The following is a 15,453-nucleotide window of genomic DNA, read 5'->3' on the forward strand; positions in this document are numbered from 1 at the left end:
CTAAAAGTGTGAGAAAACCCAATTTTAATTGCACAAAATGCATGCATGTTCCGTAATATATTTTTTAAAAGGCTTTTTCAGAGAACAAGTTTTGAAAACTTGTTCAGGATGTGTTTGCTGTCTCCCTCTGCTCTCCGTTCTTTCTCACCTCTCGCCATTTTCTGCTCATCCTTCGCAGACACGCAGGTCTCCATAAACAACACATCCTCTTCAGTCGTGCACCCTTTTACTTGCCTTCGCGTTGGCTGGTGATGTGTTCGGGCTGAAGAACGGCACTGTTCCGGCCGTTTGTTACCGTAAAGGAGCTCAGCACTTATTTGGAATGAAAGGCAGCCTGCCCACCGCAATGGAGAAATGAAAGGCCTCAGTAGGTAAAACTGGTCTGCCCACACCTTCTTGATTTGCAAGATTTATGTTTCCTCTTCAGAACATGGGGGTTAAAGAAATCTTACTTCAATGCTTTATATGATCCAAGAACTCTCTGCTCTGTTTCACTGGGTAAAATACTGCAGACAAAGTCAGCACAACAGGAGGAGTTACTGCACTGAAACCTCCAGAGGAAAGCAGCCACTGCGGCCTTTGTCAGAGCGGTCTCAGCAGAGCAGCCCGACGGAGTTCCAGGATGAGATTTATCCACAAAACACGAGTTCACAGAGGCCCTGGCTTGCTTCTCCCAAAACTTGCGAGAAAATGGCATTTTTCAAGCGGAGTTTTAGCTTTTACGTTCATTTCATAAGCAACAGCTTTCTTTTTAGAATACAGCAGCTACATTACTTTTTTACTAAATAAGGTCCAATTTTCCGGTAAGTCAAGGGCCTGAGACTGGGTCCTCTAAGCAGGCTGGTGCTTCCGTCTCACACGTTTACCGTGCATGAGACAGCTGTGAGAACGGTACGTTGCACACATACACTGCAGCTGTCAGGACGCCTTGATTTCTTCACATCCTTCTCTTCCGTCTGTCGCTCCCCTGTTTCTCTCAGCCTCTTGCTGTCTATTCTGCTGCTCTCCAGACTGCTCTCCGCTTAGGAACAGCCTTCTGGCACGCGTGGAGCAATGTCAGGCGAACAAGGACTCGGCCAGAAAGACACACAGGGTGTACCAGACACTTTGCTAACAAAGGCTGTTAGAATTAATCCGGGGAGGTGTGAGGAGGGAGCCTGTTACCTGCCAGGCCCAGACACGATCAGCAGCTGCCATCTCGAGGAGCTCTCCAAACCTGCATGCGTCAGTCGTTCTGCCTGCAAGCACTCCCGGATGCCTCCTCTCCTCGCACTGACTTCTTTCTCTAAACGGTCCTCGAAATGCAGCGGTCAAAAACAAAACCTGACAGCACTAGGTGCAGAGCAAGCAGAGCGGGGCCCTGAAATGTCGGGTGTAGAGAGAGCAGGGTGTCAAGGTGGCACGGAGGAGCCTCAGGGCTGGGGTGTGCTGCGCAGGGACGAGAGCTGTTCTCTCTCTGGGGGGTTTGGATGGAATTACAGAATCCTTTAGGTCGGAAAAGACCTTTAAGGTCACAGACTCCAACCACAAACCTGCTAAGTCCACCACACCACTAAACCGTGTCCTTAAGCGCCACATCTACACGTTTTTTAAACCCCTCCAGGGATGATGACTCCACCACCTCCCTGGGCAGCCAGTTCCAGAGCCCGACAACCCTTTGGGAGAAGAAATTTGTCCTAACATCCAACCTGAACCTCCCCTGGCGCAACTTGAGCTTGTGAGATTTAAGCGTCCCACCTCCTGCTCATAGCTTTGAGCCACCGCCCTCTAAGCCAGAGTTCCCTCAGGGGACCGGGGGGGTCCCAGGGGACGGGCAGCGCCGTCCGTGACACCCCCGGTGGCCCAGCCGGCCCGCACCAGGCCCCGCACCAGGCCCCGCCCCAGGCTCCCTTAGCGACCAGCCGCCCGCCGCCGCCCGTTGCTAGGGGCGGTCCGCTCGCTAACCGCGCACCCCCCGCGCCACTTCCGGCGTTCCGCCGCCCCGTCCGCCGCGCCGCCTGCCCGCGGGGCTCTGGTTCCGGCGGGGGATGCTGCCCGGCGGGGCCGCGGAAACGAACGGGGCGGTGCGGCGCGTGCTGCGGGCCGGGGCGGCGGCCAGGTCAGCGCGGGGTGGCGGGGGGACCCGGGCGGGGACGGGCACCGTCGGGCGCCGGGGCGGGCGGTGGCGACCACGGCGGCCGAGGCCGGGCCTTCCCTTCCCCGAACCGGGCACCGGGAGCGATACCGGGCGGGAGGGCGTTAAACGTGCGGGAACCTCCCGGGGCGCCCGCCGCCTCCCCCGTGCCCCTCTACCCCCGCGTCCGTGCGTCCGATCCGCGCCTCTGCAGCCGGCGGTAGCGAGCCCCCGGTTGTGTTTCGGTTTTGTTTTATTTTCCCCCGTTTCAGGCACAGAGCCATGAGGCACTGGGGCGTGCTCGGCGGGGTGGCGGCGGCGGTGGCGGCGGGGCTGTACGTGCTCTGGGGTCCCATCACCGAGAGGAAGCGGCGCGGGAGAGGTAGGGAGGGCGCGGGGGCCCGGCCCGCCGAGGTCGGGCGTGCGGGCTGCGCCGGAGCGGCCCCGTTTCTGGGGTTTGTCACTAGCGCCGCTAAATCGCTTTCTCTTGCTAAAGATAAAATTTTGGTCACTGCCCTGTTTAGAAATCTAACAAACAAACAAACAGAAAGTCTTGACAAAGGACTTCTGTCACTTACACAATGCATTAACTGTCATTTTTCTAAAATTGTGACTCATTAGACGTATTTGCGTGCCCCGTGAAAGCGTCACCCCTCAACCACTGCAGATAACGCACTTTATTTTATTTTGCATTTCGGAATGCAAAATAAATGCGTTCTCACTGACAGTGCAAGAGAAGGGAGAGTCTCTTGCTAAGCAGAATCACACAGAAATCCCTCCTACTGATCCGTGGCAACCCAAGAGTTTTCATCATCGTGTGCTGATCTGGAGGAAAGAGAAGGTTCACGGACCGAGCCAAAGCGCGCAGCTGCGCAGCAGTGACCCCGAGGGCTCCTGCAACCGTGCGACATATGGGGTCCTACACTATATATTGCAACCAAGACTTGTACAGTTTGTACGGTAACTTGCAGATAATCCTGAACTTTAGTGTGTTGATAGAAATCCATTCCTATCAGGAAAAAAAATAATATTTTTCCAATACATTTTAAGGAGATTTTTACAGTGGTGTACGTCTCAGAGACCACCATGTATCAAACACTTTAGAGTATGCTGTTGTACGTACCGGCATCCTCTCGTTTTCACTGGGTGCAAGTACCAAATAAACTGAAATAATGTCATTTGAATACCTAACACAACACTTGCTACTGAAAATAGCGCCGTTTTCCTAGACTTTATGGTGTAAACGTCTATTTGTAGGGCTTGTACCTGGCCTTCTTAACTTGGGAAACACCTGCTTCATGAACTCGTTGCTGCAAGGCTTATCCTCCTGCCCATCTTTCATCAAGTGGCTGGAGGAATTTACAGCGCAGTACAAGACAGACCAGAACCAGGCCACTGAGCATCAATACTTGTCAGTCACTTTGCTGCATCTCCTAAGAGGTATTCTAACGTTTTCACGTCGCGATAAACTAAGAAGAAAATATTTAGCATGAATATTATTGTTTCTAGCCTCCTTTCCTAAAGAAAGGAAGATCACCTGGTCTTGTATTCTTCTCTTTTTAATTTCCCTCTACTCACTTTGAACTCATCGGCCAAGTTCAACCAACTTTCACAGAGAAGCAGAGCTCCAAACGGTATTAAGTTACCGTACGGAGCCTGGACAACGCAAGGCCCGGCTGCCTGCGTCCCCAAAGCTGTTTGTTTCTTGGCCAAGAGCTGAAAGGTTTCAGGTTTTGTTTGACTCGCCTGGCAATCGAGAAGCAGTGGGCGGCCAACCTGGCATTGTGCACATTGCTCTGAAGGAGCCGTTTGCCAGCAGGTTGAACAAATCGAAGCAGAGGGCAACAGTGGTGCTGAAAATGTGGTTAGGGAAGCTGTGGCCGCAGGCTTTAATGCATTTGCTCTTCACAGAGTATTTATTGTTAAAACCGTATGACAATGGACTCAATAAAACTGAAGAAATAGGAAAATCACAATTAGGTGAGCACTCAGAATTCTATATTAAAAGAATTAGTGCATTATAAAATAAGTATTTTTTTCCAAGCTTACTGTTCTACCCAAAATATGGGCTATTAAATGAGACACTTTGTATGATGTTGGATAAAAACTTTAAAGCCTCTACACCCAGTTTGGTGGCCTGTTTCAGACTTGCCCCTGTGCTAAATTCATGCATCACTTACATCCTATTTACGCACTCAAAACGTCTAAGCAATTTGTTGGCTCTCCTGGCTTTCCCCACAGGGCTTTGTTTTAAAGGAAAGGCACTGGAAGCTCTCCTGTCTCAGGATGTTGTTCGTACTAGAATTGTGCCGGTTAAGCTCGCACATTTCACTGATGTAAGGACGATGGGGTATCAATACTGGGGTTTCTGTGATGTGTAAAGTACCAATTTTTACCCAGTCCACCAGTAAAAATTTGTCTTTTCAGACAGCATTTATATCCATTCTCTCTGTATCAGCTAGCAGAGAAACATTTCACTTTGCATATGTACTCGCTGAGGAGAATGCACGCAGTCAGTTAGCCTGGGCAGACGAGAATGGTAATTAATACATCCTAGGGATTTTTTTTGTCATTGTCTGCTTGTCTTAATGAAAAATAACTCTTCTGTAATCAATTATATGATTACAGAAGTAATCATAAGTCTAAAATAAACAGATTTATGTTCTAACTGTTCTTTGTGTCTCCTTCTAACATCTTTAAATGCAACGTCCCTAGCTTTATCCTGCCACGAAGTAACAGAAGATGACGTCCTGGACGCAAGCTGCCTGCTAGAAGTTTTAAGGATGTACAGGTGGCAGATCTCATCATTTGAAGAGCAGGTGATTACAGAACTCAAGCCAGACTGCCCCATAGACACCTCAGTGCTTAGACACAGAGTAACAGGACAGTGAAGCTATGGTACTAACAGCTCTAAGTGTCAAATCTCAGTCTTTGCTGCAGCGAAAAGTTTGCTTTAAAAAGTGAAGGAAAGCAACCGTGTGACTGATGAATGGCGTTTTCAGTTTGCTTGGGTATCAATCATGGAAATCCTGGCTGCTTCAAAACCTCACACTTAATTACCTGCAGATTTGGTGGTAGAATGGAGCCTGTAAGGTTAAAGCAGAACAGCCACAGCCCCAGCCTCGCTACAGATAACGGGTGCATGCTAACGTGCCGCTCTGCTTCGAGGGACGGACCCCACTGACATTTCCAAATTTAGTTACGTGTAACATACAAGATTTCTAATTCTTGGTTTCAGTATTTTCAGCCCCTAAGTAAAAGCAGCTGGCTGATGAACTTGATCAGTTATCTCACTCATAATATTATGGTTCTACCTTTTGTATTTCGGAGCCAAAGCAAACAGCAGAGATGTCAGTTATGCTTTTATTGAAATTAACGAAAGCAGGCATTTGTGCATTCATTTTGCTTTTTTCCTCCAAGTATTTAAATGTCTTTTGAATGTAGATGGCCTGGAATACTTTTAATAATGTGTGCTGTTACAAAGTTCAGCTTTATAGAAAAAGCTTTTTAGGAAAAATGCAGCAGATGCATAAATGATTACTATTAATACATAATGTGGGCTGTAATTTTTCCTTTAATTTCCCGCTGCAATGACATAGCCATACGTGTATCTGTACTCCTGGTGTCTGTTTTGATGTCTTTTGTATTTGCTTCCTCTAAGTCTTCTGCCTCTGTTTACTAGGATGCTCACGAACTATTTCATGTCCTTACCTCCTCATTAGAAGATGAACGGGACCGTCAGCCACGTGTGACACATTTGTTCGATGTGCATTTGCTGGAGGTGACTTCTTTACCAACGTTACTTCATTATCAGGAGAAGTTTCCGTAGTCTGCCTACATTCCTAAGTGTGTCAAGTATAAAGCGTCTGTTTAGAAACGGGAGATGTTTTCACTATGTTTACAAAGCTGTACTTTAGTACTCTTGACAGAAATGAATGAATAAGTCAGGCAATCTAAAGAATTAAAAATGTCTTTTTGTAAGCAAAGGTATTTTAATTTACAGTGATTCCACTTTTTTTGCATTCCTAAATCCATTCAGTATAGGGACTGAAATACAGCAGTCCACCTAAGCAGCTACTCTCATCTGTAAGAGCTGACACAGGAAAGTGGTTTGAAAACTGTAAAATGGACAATTATGGAACAGTCCACTTGGAGGTGAAATTTATCTTATCCTCCAGTTTAGTGGTAAACATCATGCAGACCTCTTTTTTTTCTACTTCTTTTGTCTAAAATATAGACAAAAGGTTTATAAAATCTGTTGCGCTTTTATTTTAGTACTTTAAGGCAAATAATTCTGTTGATTAATTATTCATTTTATTAGAAGTGTTCTTTTGTCAATTACAAATTTGTTGCCTATCAGGTTTTTTGGCCTTCCTCAAATATAGAGGCACTAAAACTCCCACAAAGCAACACATTAGGGATGAAATAAGAATGTATTTAATACTTAATGCTTTCTAAGGTGGAGTTAATGAAATCTTTTATCTTCCTCTCTAGCAGCCAGAAATAGCCCCAAAGCAAATAAGGTGCAGAACAAGAGGTATGCTTTTTTCCATTCTGAAATATGAATATTCAGTCATAGTGTAGTTGCTTTCTTTATTAAGGGGATAATATTAATTGATCTTTGTCTGTATTGGACTGAAATGTAGTTCTTCAGCTGTAAAAAAAAAAAATTTAATTATTTGTTAGTGGGATGGAACATATTTTATAGCAGTTAGTTTCGTTACTGTGGTCCAAAAATGTGGCATTGTAGTGATAAACACAGATGTACTGAAAATAAAAGGACAATTTCAACTTTGTGTTTCAGGGTCTCTTCCCCCGGTGGTCAGTCACTGGAAATCCCAGCATCCTTTTCACGGAAGGCTGACCAGCAACATGGTTTGCAAACACTGTGAACACCAGGTATAAGACCGTGTCTGGTAATACGTATATGTGGAAAAGGATGCCGACGGTCAGGGCGCACTCTGAAACCATCATCCCTTGTTTCTGACACTTGGCTTTAGCTCCAAAGGTTTGCTTAACTGTTACTTTTTCAGGTACTTATCATGGCCCTGGTGATGAACAAGAATGTGTCACTACATGTACTGAAGAAAATTAAGCGTGAGCCACTTTGTGAGGATAATAGCTGCCTTAACAGAATAGCTTATTATATTTATATTTATTACATAATTAAATATGTATGATATTTAGTATGCAGTAGCACAGCTATCATATACTGAAAATCCACTCACATGGGCAGCGTTTTAGGACCCAGTTGACAGAATGACCGAGTCATTCAGCACCCAGTACTGAGATTGCACATGCAAAGCCAAATTCAGTTCCGGTCCAGTTATCCAGAGCAAGGAGATGAAGATAACCTGGATAAAGAAAAAACACAGAAAGTAAATGGTATTTGCAGAGCAGACTGTAAGACTACGTTCAGTACTTTTACTTTTCAGAACCTTGCAAACGAATTTAAGTGAGCAGGGGCAGGTTCAGCAGAAGGAGGCTAAGAAGCACATCAGGTGTTTGCTGGCACTGTGGTTTTGACCCTGTTCCAGCAGATAATTGTGGACAGCAGAGGGCGTATGCTCACCCTTTGTGAGGTGGTTTTTATTTTAATAGACTGTCATAAATTTTTGCTCACTGGATATGTGAACTATTTTCTTGCAGAGTCCTGTGAGGTACGATACCTTTGACAGTCTCTCGCTGAGTATTCCCGCAGCTGTGTGGGTACGTATCCCTCGCCGACGCATGATCCAGCCAGTCCGCCCGTTGCCTTGTCGGCACAGCTTTATCTTCACTAGTGCCTTTTTAAGATGCTACAGCCTAAGTGTAAACGAATGCTACAGTTTATTTTCTTGCCTGTTTATAAATGATCCCATTACGCTACTACAGCACCTTATCGCTAACATGCTGGTGCAAATTACCAGTTAGTACAACAAGCATGACTTTGTGACACCGATGGGAGTTTTCTGTTTCTCCTGGTGGAGTACTCGGTCCTTTCTGTGTAATCTGAACAGACCAGATCGTATCCCGAGGGCTGTTTCTGGCAGTCATGGAAGGTGACCTTCGGGTGGTCTATCTCTGTGGTGACAGTACACAAGTTACCCAATACAGGCTTTTGGGTCAAGTGATTTCAACTGGAAAGTGTTTCTGTTTCTTTTTGGCTGTCTGAAAAACGTCAAATGACAGATCTGCAGTTTAAAACCCCCGCAAAGGAGTCACAGGGAGTCATAGCTATTGTTGTTATCTACAGGCTGCAATGTTTTCTATGTTTTCGCCCAGGCCAAGGAAGAATCCCTATATTTACATTATCAGTGTTCTATACCCAAAGCCATTTAGGCAGTTTCCTCAAGAAATGTCTGCAATTCTGTAGTAGGTTATGAAAAATCCTTTCACAAAATTAAGTGGTATGCACCCGAAAATTACTGCAAATAATTTTGGTTTTTTTTGTACTAAGGGTCGTCCAATGACGTTGGACCACTGCCTCCACCATTTCATCTCCTCTGAATCTGTAAAGGATGTTGTGTGTGACAACTGCACTAAAGTATGTCATTTTAATTTATATAGCCTTCTAGCTCTGTTTTAAACCTGCTGACAGAATTATGGCTTCAGTTTTCTACTCCTTTCTTCATGACTTCAGGAAAGCCTCTAGCCTGCCTGGGATTTCTTATGTTTAAAATGGAGTTCTTATCTCACAGAATATTTTGAAGCTTTATTTATTACTAATATCACACAATTTACAAGTATTTTATTCTGTAATTACCAGTTATTATTTAGATAATATTTGGGATATTTTTTTTTATTCTGGTATTTTAAATAGCATTTTACAGTTGCCTGTAATTTGACGATAGCACAGAGCCAAAGTTGCTTCTTTGAAAACCAACGGCAATAGCATAGGGCTACACACAAACCTGGAGGCTGGGCTTGTTCTGTAAATGCTCATTTCTGCTTGATTTTGGTTTAGAGTTCTGATCCATTAGGATAGGCCAGTGATTCTTTAGAAGAGTCCTAGAAAACTGTAGGTGTCATTAACATACTGAGCATAGTTCTAGATACATGATTGCTTTTGACTGCAGCGTGCAGACCTGCACTACTGTGTGTAATCTGATACAGCAGGTAATCGAATGGCTTTATTTTGTTCCCTTTGATTTCAGATTCAGGCAGAAGGGACTCTGAACGGACAGAGCATAGAAAACCAGAGGACAACATTTGTTAAGCAATTAAAGTTAGGAAAGGTAAGCGAAGAGATGCATATATACCATGTTTGTAGCATCTTTAGCAATGGCACTTTTCACATAAATTAAAATGTTCTAAATACAGCTGGTTTAAATGGTGCTGAACATCAGGTACGGTTTATAGGGGAAGCTCATAGTTTTTGCTCTGTAATCATACAATGCAGAGGACAACAGAGCAGTGGTCTGTAATTAAGAGCCTCAGGTGCCATTAATAAGTACTTATTGATAGAGGGTAACCCTGGCATGACTTTGAATGTCACAGATTTGTAACTACTTGACCTTTTTTCCCCTGGTAATCTCACTGTGCAAAGCCATGACTTATTGAGTATCAGCAAATGTCTTACAACAACTCACTCCAAAAAATTCCAATCCCCATTTCTACCTCACAGATCAACAAGCTAGATGAGACTGACAGGTGAGATTTTTAGGAGCATGCATGTATTTTTATTGATTTTTCTTCCATTTGGAGAAAACAATTAACATTAGCTATCCATCTGCACAGTGAGTGAGCAGTAGTGGCATTCCCAGACATCTCAAGAGAGCTTTGAGTTAGTGTCACATCCTAGCGACACTATTGCCAATAACCTTGCACAGTAGCACAGAGGGGAACAGCTCAGTGATGTGTTTCCTCATCTACTAGACTTACCAGTTCCGTTAGTACGCTTTTAAATCAAATAGCTGTTTCTCTTCATTTAAAATCTATTTTGGCTCTCCTTGTCTATGGAATACTGCTGAAGCTCCCTCAGTGTTTGTGCATCCACCTGCAAAGGCTGAGCTGGTCAAACCAAGGCACTCCTCTGAAACGTCACGAACACGTACAGTTCAATGAGTTCCTGATCATGGACATCTACAAATATCGCGTTCCTGTTCATAAATCAAGCCAGAACGAGCTGAATCACAAAAACTCTGAAGCAACAACGCCTGGAACAAAGGATGGGACAGCAGTAAAACCTTCAGGTACTTATTTTGAAAACAAAATACATCAGGTATTTCTGCATTTCGGTGATAAAACATTCTAATCTGCAGAATGAACATAACAGCAGTATCTTTATTTGGATCTGTGCAAAGAGGACAAGTAGAAATCCCTTCCCCAGCAAGCAATTCCTTTCCCTGTTCCAAGTTTACAGTTCAGTTTTGATAATTTAATTTGATCCTACTAAATATTTGCAAACAAACAATAAAAAAATCCCAGCTAGCATAGAGCTCGCATGTTTTATGTCCAAAGGATGAAGGAATGTTGAACTCCGGAAGTCCTAGGGATTATCTCGTTAGTCATCTCTTCTAAGGCTTCAGGACAAGCATAGAAAGAATGCTGGGAATGGTGAATTCTTAAAAAACCAGTTAGAAAATCTAGCTGTAGTAGGTTTGTCATTTAGGCAGCTCAATATTCTCTTTAGTTGGGATTTTGTAAACACGGTCATTTTCATATTTGTGTCATGTAAAAACAAACTGTCTTTGGATATGACACTCCTCTGCACCTCTTAAAGGATTGTAATAGGTAATGACTTAAAAAAGTAAAATACCTTCATATTCTGTGACGAAGGGTACTGCAGGAACAGCAGCACTGCTACTAGCAATACTAACAGCAGCATTTAAGTTAAATAACAGAATGCCTGCTTTCTCTGGCAGATGGAGAACAGCTGTCTGGGACTAAACTGCTCTTCGTGAATGGTGCCTGCTCCTCTTCATTTTTAATGTCCTCGGGAACTTTTCCACTTGCTGCATTCCCTGAATGCAGGTAAGTCACAGATTTGTACTCTATCTTGTAATTTCTGGCCCTTCAAATTATGTCTTCCTTTCTTCTGTCCTTATTATGAGGCTGCACAGTCACAGAATTTAGCAACTGTCCTAGCTCCCGCACAGAAATTTTTTGCTTTTCTCTTGGCCGACTTCTAGTGGTTGTCTTTAGCTCCATTTTGTTCCTAGAAAAGGGAGTAGAGCTTATTACAAGGAAAACTCCAGATCTCCTTTCTCTGGTTCACGGTGCAGTAAACCATGCTTCTGAATAGCCATAATCTTATTCTTGCTGTTTGCCTCTACCCCTTCCTTTCATTTTTTCCTCTTTAAGAACTAAACGCTGGCACATCGGTAGGTTTGATGGAAAACGCTGTTGCAAAATTCAATCAGTTATGCTGTACAAAATGTAGTAGCCCTCTGTAGCATAAACTTTTAAACTAAATGGCTTGGTTGTCTTGATAATAGAATAAGGCAGCACTGCAGTGAAGACTTGGTGTACTGAAAAGTCATGGCAAGGCAGAGTGTCTCTTACAGAGTCATCTGTTTGCTCTGAAAAGAAATTGCAACTTTAGACAAAGCAAGCGGGGCTGCGTCTGGTATGCGCGTGATCCACGAGGGCTGCTGACCCTCTCCTTTTTCTCACTTGTCCTTCAGTTCCCCCGTGTACCTTTACCGTCTGATGGCAGTCGTCGTTCATCACGGAGACATGCATTCTGGACACTTTGTGACTTACCGCCGCTCCCCACCTTCTCCTAAGAACCCGCTCTCGGTCAGCAGTCAGTGGCTGTGGATTTCCGATGACACTGTTCGCAAAGCCAGCTTGCAGGAGGTCCTTTCCTCTAGTGCTTACTTGCTGTTTTATGAGCGCGTTCACTCAAGGGCGCAGCACCAAAGCTTGGAGTTGAGGGCTGAAGAGTGATGAAGAGAGCAAGACAAAAACTGACAAAACTCCTCTAATGAGATCTACGTTGCACCTCCTGTCTGTTATGCAAATAACCCACCTCAGGCCCTTTAACTCCCCCCTGCCTCCGTGGCAATGGCTGGCTCCTGCTGGGAGTTGCGTTTTGTACCAAAATTACGCTACCCAAAGTCGGTCTGCTAACGTTGTGCAGCCCAAAGCGTGTCTGTATTAGAGAAGCACTTATTCTGTTAGGTAGGAATCTTGTCAGCAGCATCACAGCTCTGAAACAGACATTTCAAACAGGCTTCCCGAGGCTGCGTTCCGTATTCTGACACGTGTGGAAATTTTCAAAGGGAGATGCTTAATCCGATACATTTCACTGCAGATGTTTCTGAGCAGGGGAGCCCCAGGAGCGGCTGATGGGAAGCCGCTGTTATCAAAGGCAATGATTTAAGAAACAAAGTGCCTTGTGCTTATTTGAATAGTAACATTACCATTGTCTGAGTGCGCTGCATCTGCGTTGCGTTCTGATAAATGTCTCAAGATGACGGGATGAACTACTAACGGAATCAGATTTCTCTTGGTATCCCAGCTGATCAGTCAAGTGAGACATCTCTACATAACACGCATGATCCAAAAACCGTCTTCCCTGTTCACATCATTTTGCTAATATTTCAGTTCTTTATACATCGTAGAAGTACTTCTGCTGATTCCAACTGCAGTTTCCTTTTTCCAGGAGAAAAGATAAATTTTCTATCTGTTAAGAGCACAGAGTTTGATTTATTGCTCTCTATCCTTGGAATATAGCTGAAATCAAGAGTCAGAGGCGTTTGCTAGTAATCAGTATTGTAATTTCCTTTGTCACTATGAAACTGTTGAGTACAGTTGCTTGTCGTATCGACTACAACTTCTAATGCTGTGATTTCAAAGCTACTGTAACTGGTGTTCTGGACTTGCCCTTCCTGTTTTAATGCTGAAAAACTGCCAGTTTTCATCAACCATTCAGATACATGCTGTCCAGTTTGCAGTTGAGCTTTAGAGCTTGTCCCGGTTGTGACTGCGAGCCGAGATGTACAGCAACAGGAGCACCCTTGTGACGTTAGAGCACGCGTGATTGAATCAGGACTGGGGGGCACTTGTGCGGTAGTACAGCAGGCTGAAAAGTGACTGCTGTCACTGCTAGAGACACGGATTGCCGCATGCATAGGAGTGAGGTGTACTTTGCTGCTCTACACTGTTTGATGTGTTAAAAAAAAAAATCCCAAGCAAAGCACAGAGGGAGAAGCAGCAAAAATTATCCTTTTGACTGCTTTTAAATTACCAGGACTAACACATCATTCCGGAGTACGGATCACAGTTCCTGCGCCAGGTAATGCTCACAGTAGATATAAAATAGTGGTTATAAATCTACTGACTACTAGTTCCTGAGAAGCCTCCTTGCTGTGCTAGGCTAGCAGTAGCATGGTTTTAACCTTTCTATTTTAAGTTATGGAAAAACAACAAGGAAAACAAACAAAATAACCCTAGAAGGATGCAAAATGCCAAAAATGCCCTGGCCATTGAACTAAGACCTTACAGACTTGCAGAAGGTGAAAGCCCTCCATGAAAAGCCTGCTCCTGAAAGCAGCAGCAGGAGCTCTGTAAAGCAGTGCTGGTGTTATCTAAGAAAAAACATCGTGCAAAGCATCTGGCTCCCACCATCTGTACCTCAGAGCTTCAAACCACTTCCACTGCCAGCAGTGTATATTCTGCAACACCTGTTCTCAACAGGGTCTGGTTAGAGTTTTCAACTGAATTTTTGAGAAGCTCATCTGAACAAGTCACTTTGTTTAGAAAGCAGTGATGCTGGAGGTGGGTCAGCACGTACGCACACAACGGACTAAGTCTTAACCTCATCAGCTTGTAACAGGGACATAAAGCCACACCTTACTGCAAGCTAGCACGTTGAATATATTTTTCTTTTCCTTTTGCACACACCTGCTTTCCAACAGGGGCCAGTTTGATGAGAACGAAAGCACAGTCACTGTACGACACCGGTGAATTGCTCAGTTTCACTCGGCTGCAGATTTACTCTGAAAGCTTCCTCAAGGGCTATGGAGACGAGGATTGCGTAGTCAGCATTTTTTCTAGCTTTCACTGTTAGGAAGGCGTAGAAGGTCTTGGCTTAGCCCTCAGCGTAAGGGAGCAAGTATCAGCCCCTCGGTCCTGGTCCTGAGCTGTGCTAGGTATTCCCAGCCTGCTGTGAGCATCAAAGACCTCTGCAGGTGTTTGCCACCCAGCCCTCACCTTTTGAAGGTGTTGGGCTCTGAGCAGGCACGTGAGGCTCATCAAACGCCGCTACTTGTTACTCGCAAGCTTCTATGGTGGAGAAGGTGTTAATACAATGTAAAAGGTAAAAAAAACATCAGATAGGGCCTCCAAGATGACATCTCTGTGTTTGGATTATTCTTGTCTTATTTTGTGCGTTATTTAAAAATATATGATATTATAGTCAAACCACTGCACTGCTGTTTGAAGTTGTGTTTTCACTTCACGGTATTTTTGTAACTGTACAGTAGCAATAAAAGAACAAACTTATTAGAGAAAGTAGCCATTCACGTGTGGTAATGTCTTGAAACAAAGACCCAGCTGTAAGCCAAACCGCATTCGGTATATCCGATAGAAGCAGCCCTTTGTGTTTGCTGGATAAGAAGCATTCATGCAGGAGCTCTTCACGCTACAGATCACATTTTTTTGTAGGGGTGGGAAGTACCAGCTCCAAATTGTCTAAACAGACATTAATTCCACAGCCCTAATGGACCTGCTGCTGAAGGAGAGAGTCCATCGCTAATTCAGGTGCTTGCGGCCTGGTTACACAAGGATCCGTTCACAGTCTCACTTACCATTGTGGATTCTGCGAGGCCTGTCGGTGACTTTGGGCGGACTTTCCTCATTTCAGCAGGATTCACTGTCAGCACGGACGGCGATGGCTTCCAGGCAGTCAGAATGGAATCCCTAGGGAGAATTATTTAGAAAAACAGACACTCTCAGAAGTCACAGCCTTTCACGCTGCGTTGTCCATACAAATGGTCCAACCCAGCCTTTCCCCAAAAGGTCATCTCCCTGGTTTCTGTACAAAGGATCTAAGGAAAGGAAGAGGAGGCCCCCTCCCTCTGTGGTAGCACCTCAAGCTTCCTCCTACCCCACCACGCTACTGACTGAAAGAACCCAGCCTCCTGTGTCAGCAGAGGAGGCAGAACAGCAGAGGAATATAAGCAGACAAAAGTCAGTGACTGAACACACAGCCAGCCACGTTGCACTCACAATATTCATATCTCAGTGCTCCTCTTCTTCATGTCAGTCTCATGTGTATTTTATTTTTTTTTAAAAAAGCAAACCATAGCATACAAGAAAGTGTCACCTGTTGAACAGCTTCAGCTTCCAGGCTCACTCTAAATGATTACATCTTGTAGTTTATAGTATTTATAAACTATTTCACTGCTATC

At 44.5% G+C, this 15,453-nt stretch overlaps 1 protein-coding gene and 1 long non-coding RNA gene across 3 annotated transcripts; one reads left to right on the forward strand and one right to left on the reverse strand.

The window, feature by feature from the left end:
• Positions 1 to 2,003: 2,003 nt before the first annotated feature.
• On the forward strand, positions 2,004 to 14,557 carry USP30 (ubiquitin specific peptidase 30). Of its 2 annotated transcripts, none has more exons than XM_086761178.1 (13): positions 2,004 to 2,098; positions 2,386 to 2,495; positions 3,371 to 3,553; positions 4,829 to 4,932; positions 5,796 to 5,894; positions 6,608 to 6,650; positions 6,918 to 7,012; positions 7,763 to 7,822; positions 8,553 to 8,639; positions 9,250 to 9,330; positions 10,068 to 10,287; positions 10,960 to 11,068; positions 11,722 to 14,557. In XM_086761178.1, the coding sequence occupies exons 1-13, from the start codon at positions 2,028 to 2,030 to the stop codon at positions 11,984 to 11,986; spliced, it is 1,527 nt and encodes a 508-aa protein (XP_086617304.1). In that variant the 5' UTR covers positions 2,004 to 2,027; the 3' UTR covers positions 11,987 to 14,557. The 2 variants fall into 2 exon arrangements, with proteins under 2 accessions (XP_086617304.1, XP_086617305.1); XM_086761179.1 differs by having other exon boundaries at positions 6,611 to 6,650.
• Positions 10,124 to 15,354, reverse strand: LOC147598548 (uncharacterized). Its single transcript, XR_015260390.1, has 3 exons — positions 15,272 to 15,354; positions 14,851 to 14,962; positions 10,124 to 10,251 (listed from the first exon to the last, which is right to left on the reverse strand). It is a non-coding gene; the product is annotated as an uncharacterized LOC147598548 (long non-coding RNA).
• Positions 15,355 to 15,453: the final 99 nt, after the last annotated feature.

Source organism: Chlamydotis macqueenii, chromosome 17 (genome assembly GCF_036417535.1).
Source record: "Chlamydotis macqueenii isolate bChlMac1 chromosome 17, bChlMac1.mat, whole genome shotgun sequence".
NCBI lineage: Eukaryota > Metazoa > Chordata > Aves > Otidiformes > Otididae > Chlamydotis > Chlamydotis macqueenii.

Bases quoted from the DNA above. Each gene is read 5' to 3' on its own strand.
- USP30 (XM_086761178.1), top strand. From the start codon at position 2,028: ATGCTGCCCGGCGGGGCCGCGGAAACGAACGGGGCGGTGCGGCGCGTG. The intron at 4,933-5,795 runs GTGATTACAGAA...TCTGTTTACTAG, and splicing joins TCTCATCATTTGAAGAGCAG to GATGCTCACGAACTATTTCA. The intron at 9,331-10,067 runs GTAAGCGAAGAG...ATACTGCTGAAG, and splicing joins AGCAATTAAAGTTAGGAAAG to CTCCCTCAGTGTTTGTGCAT.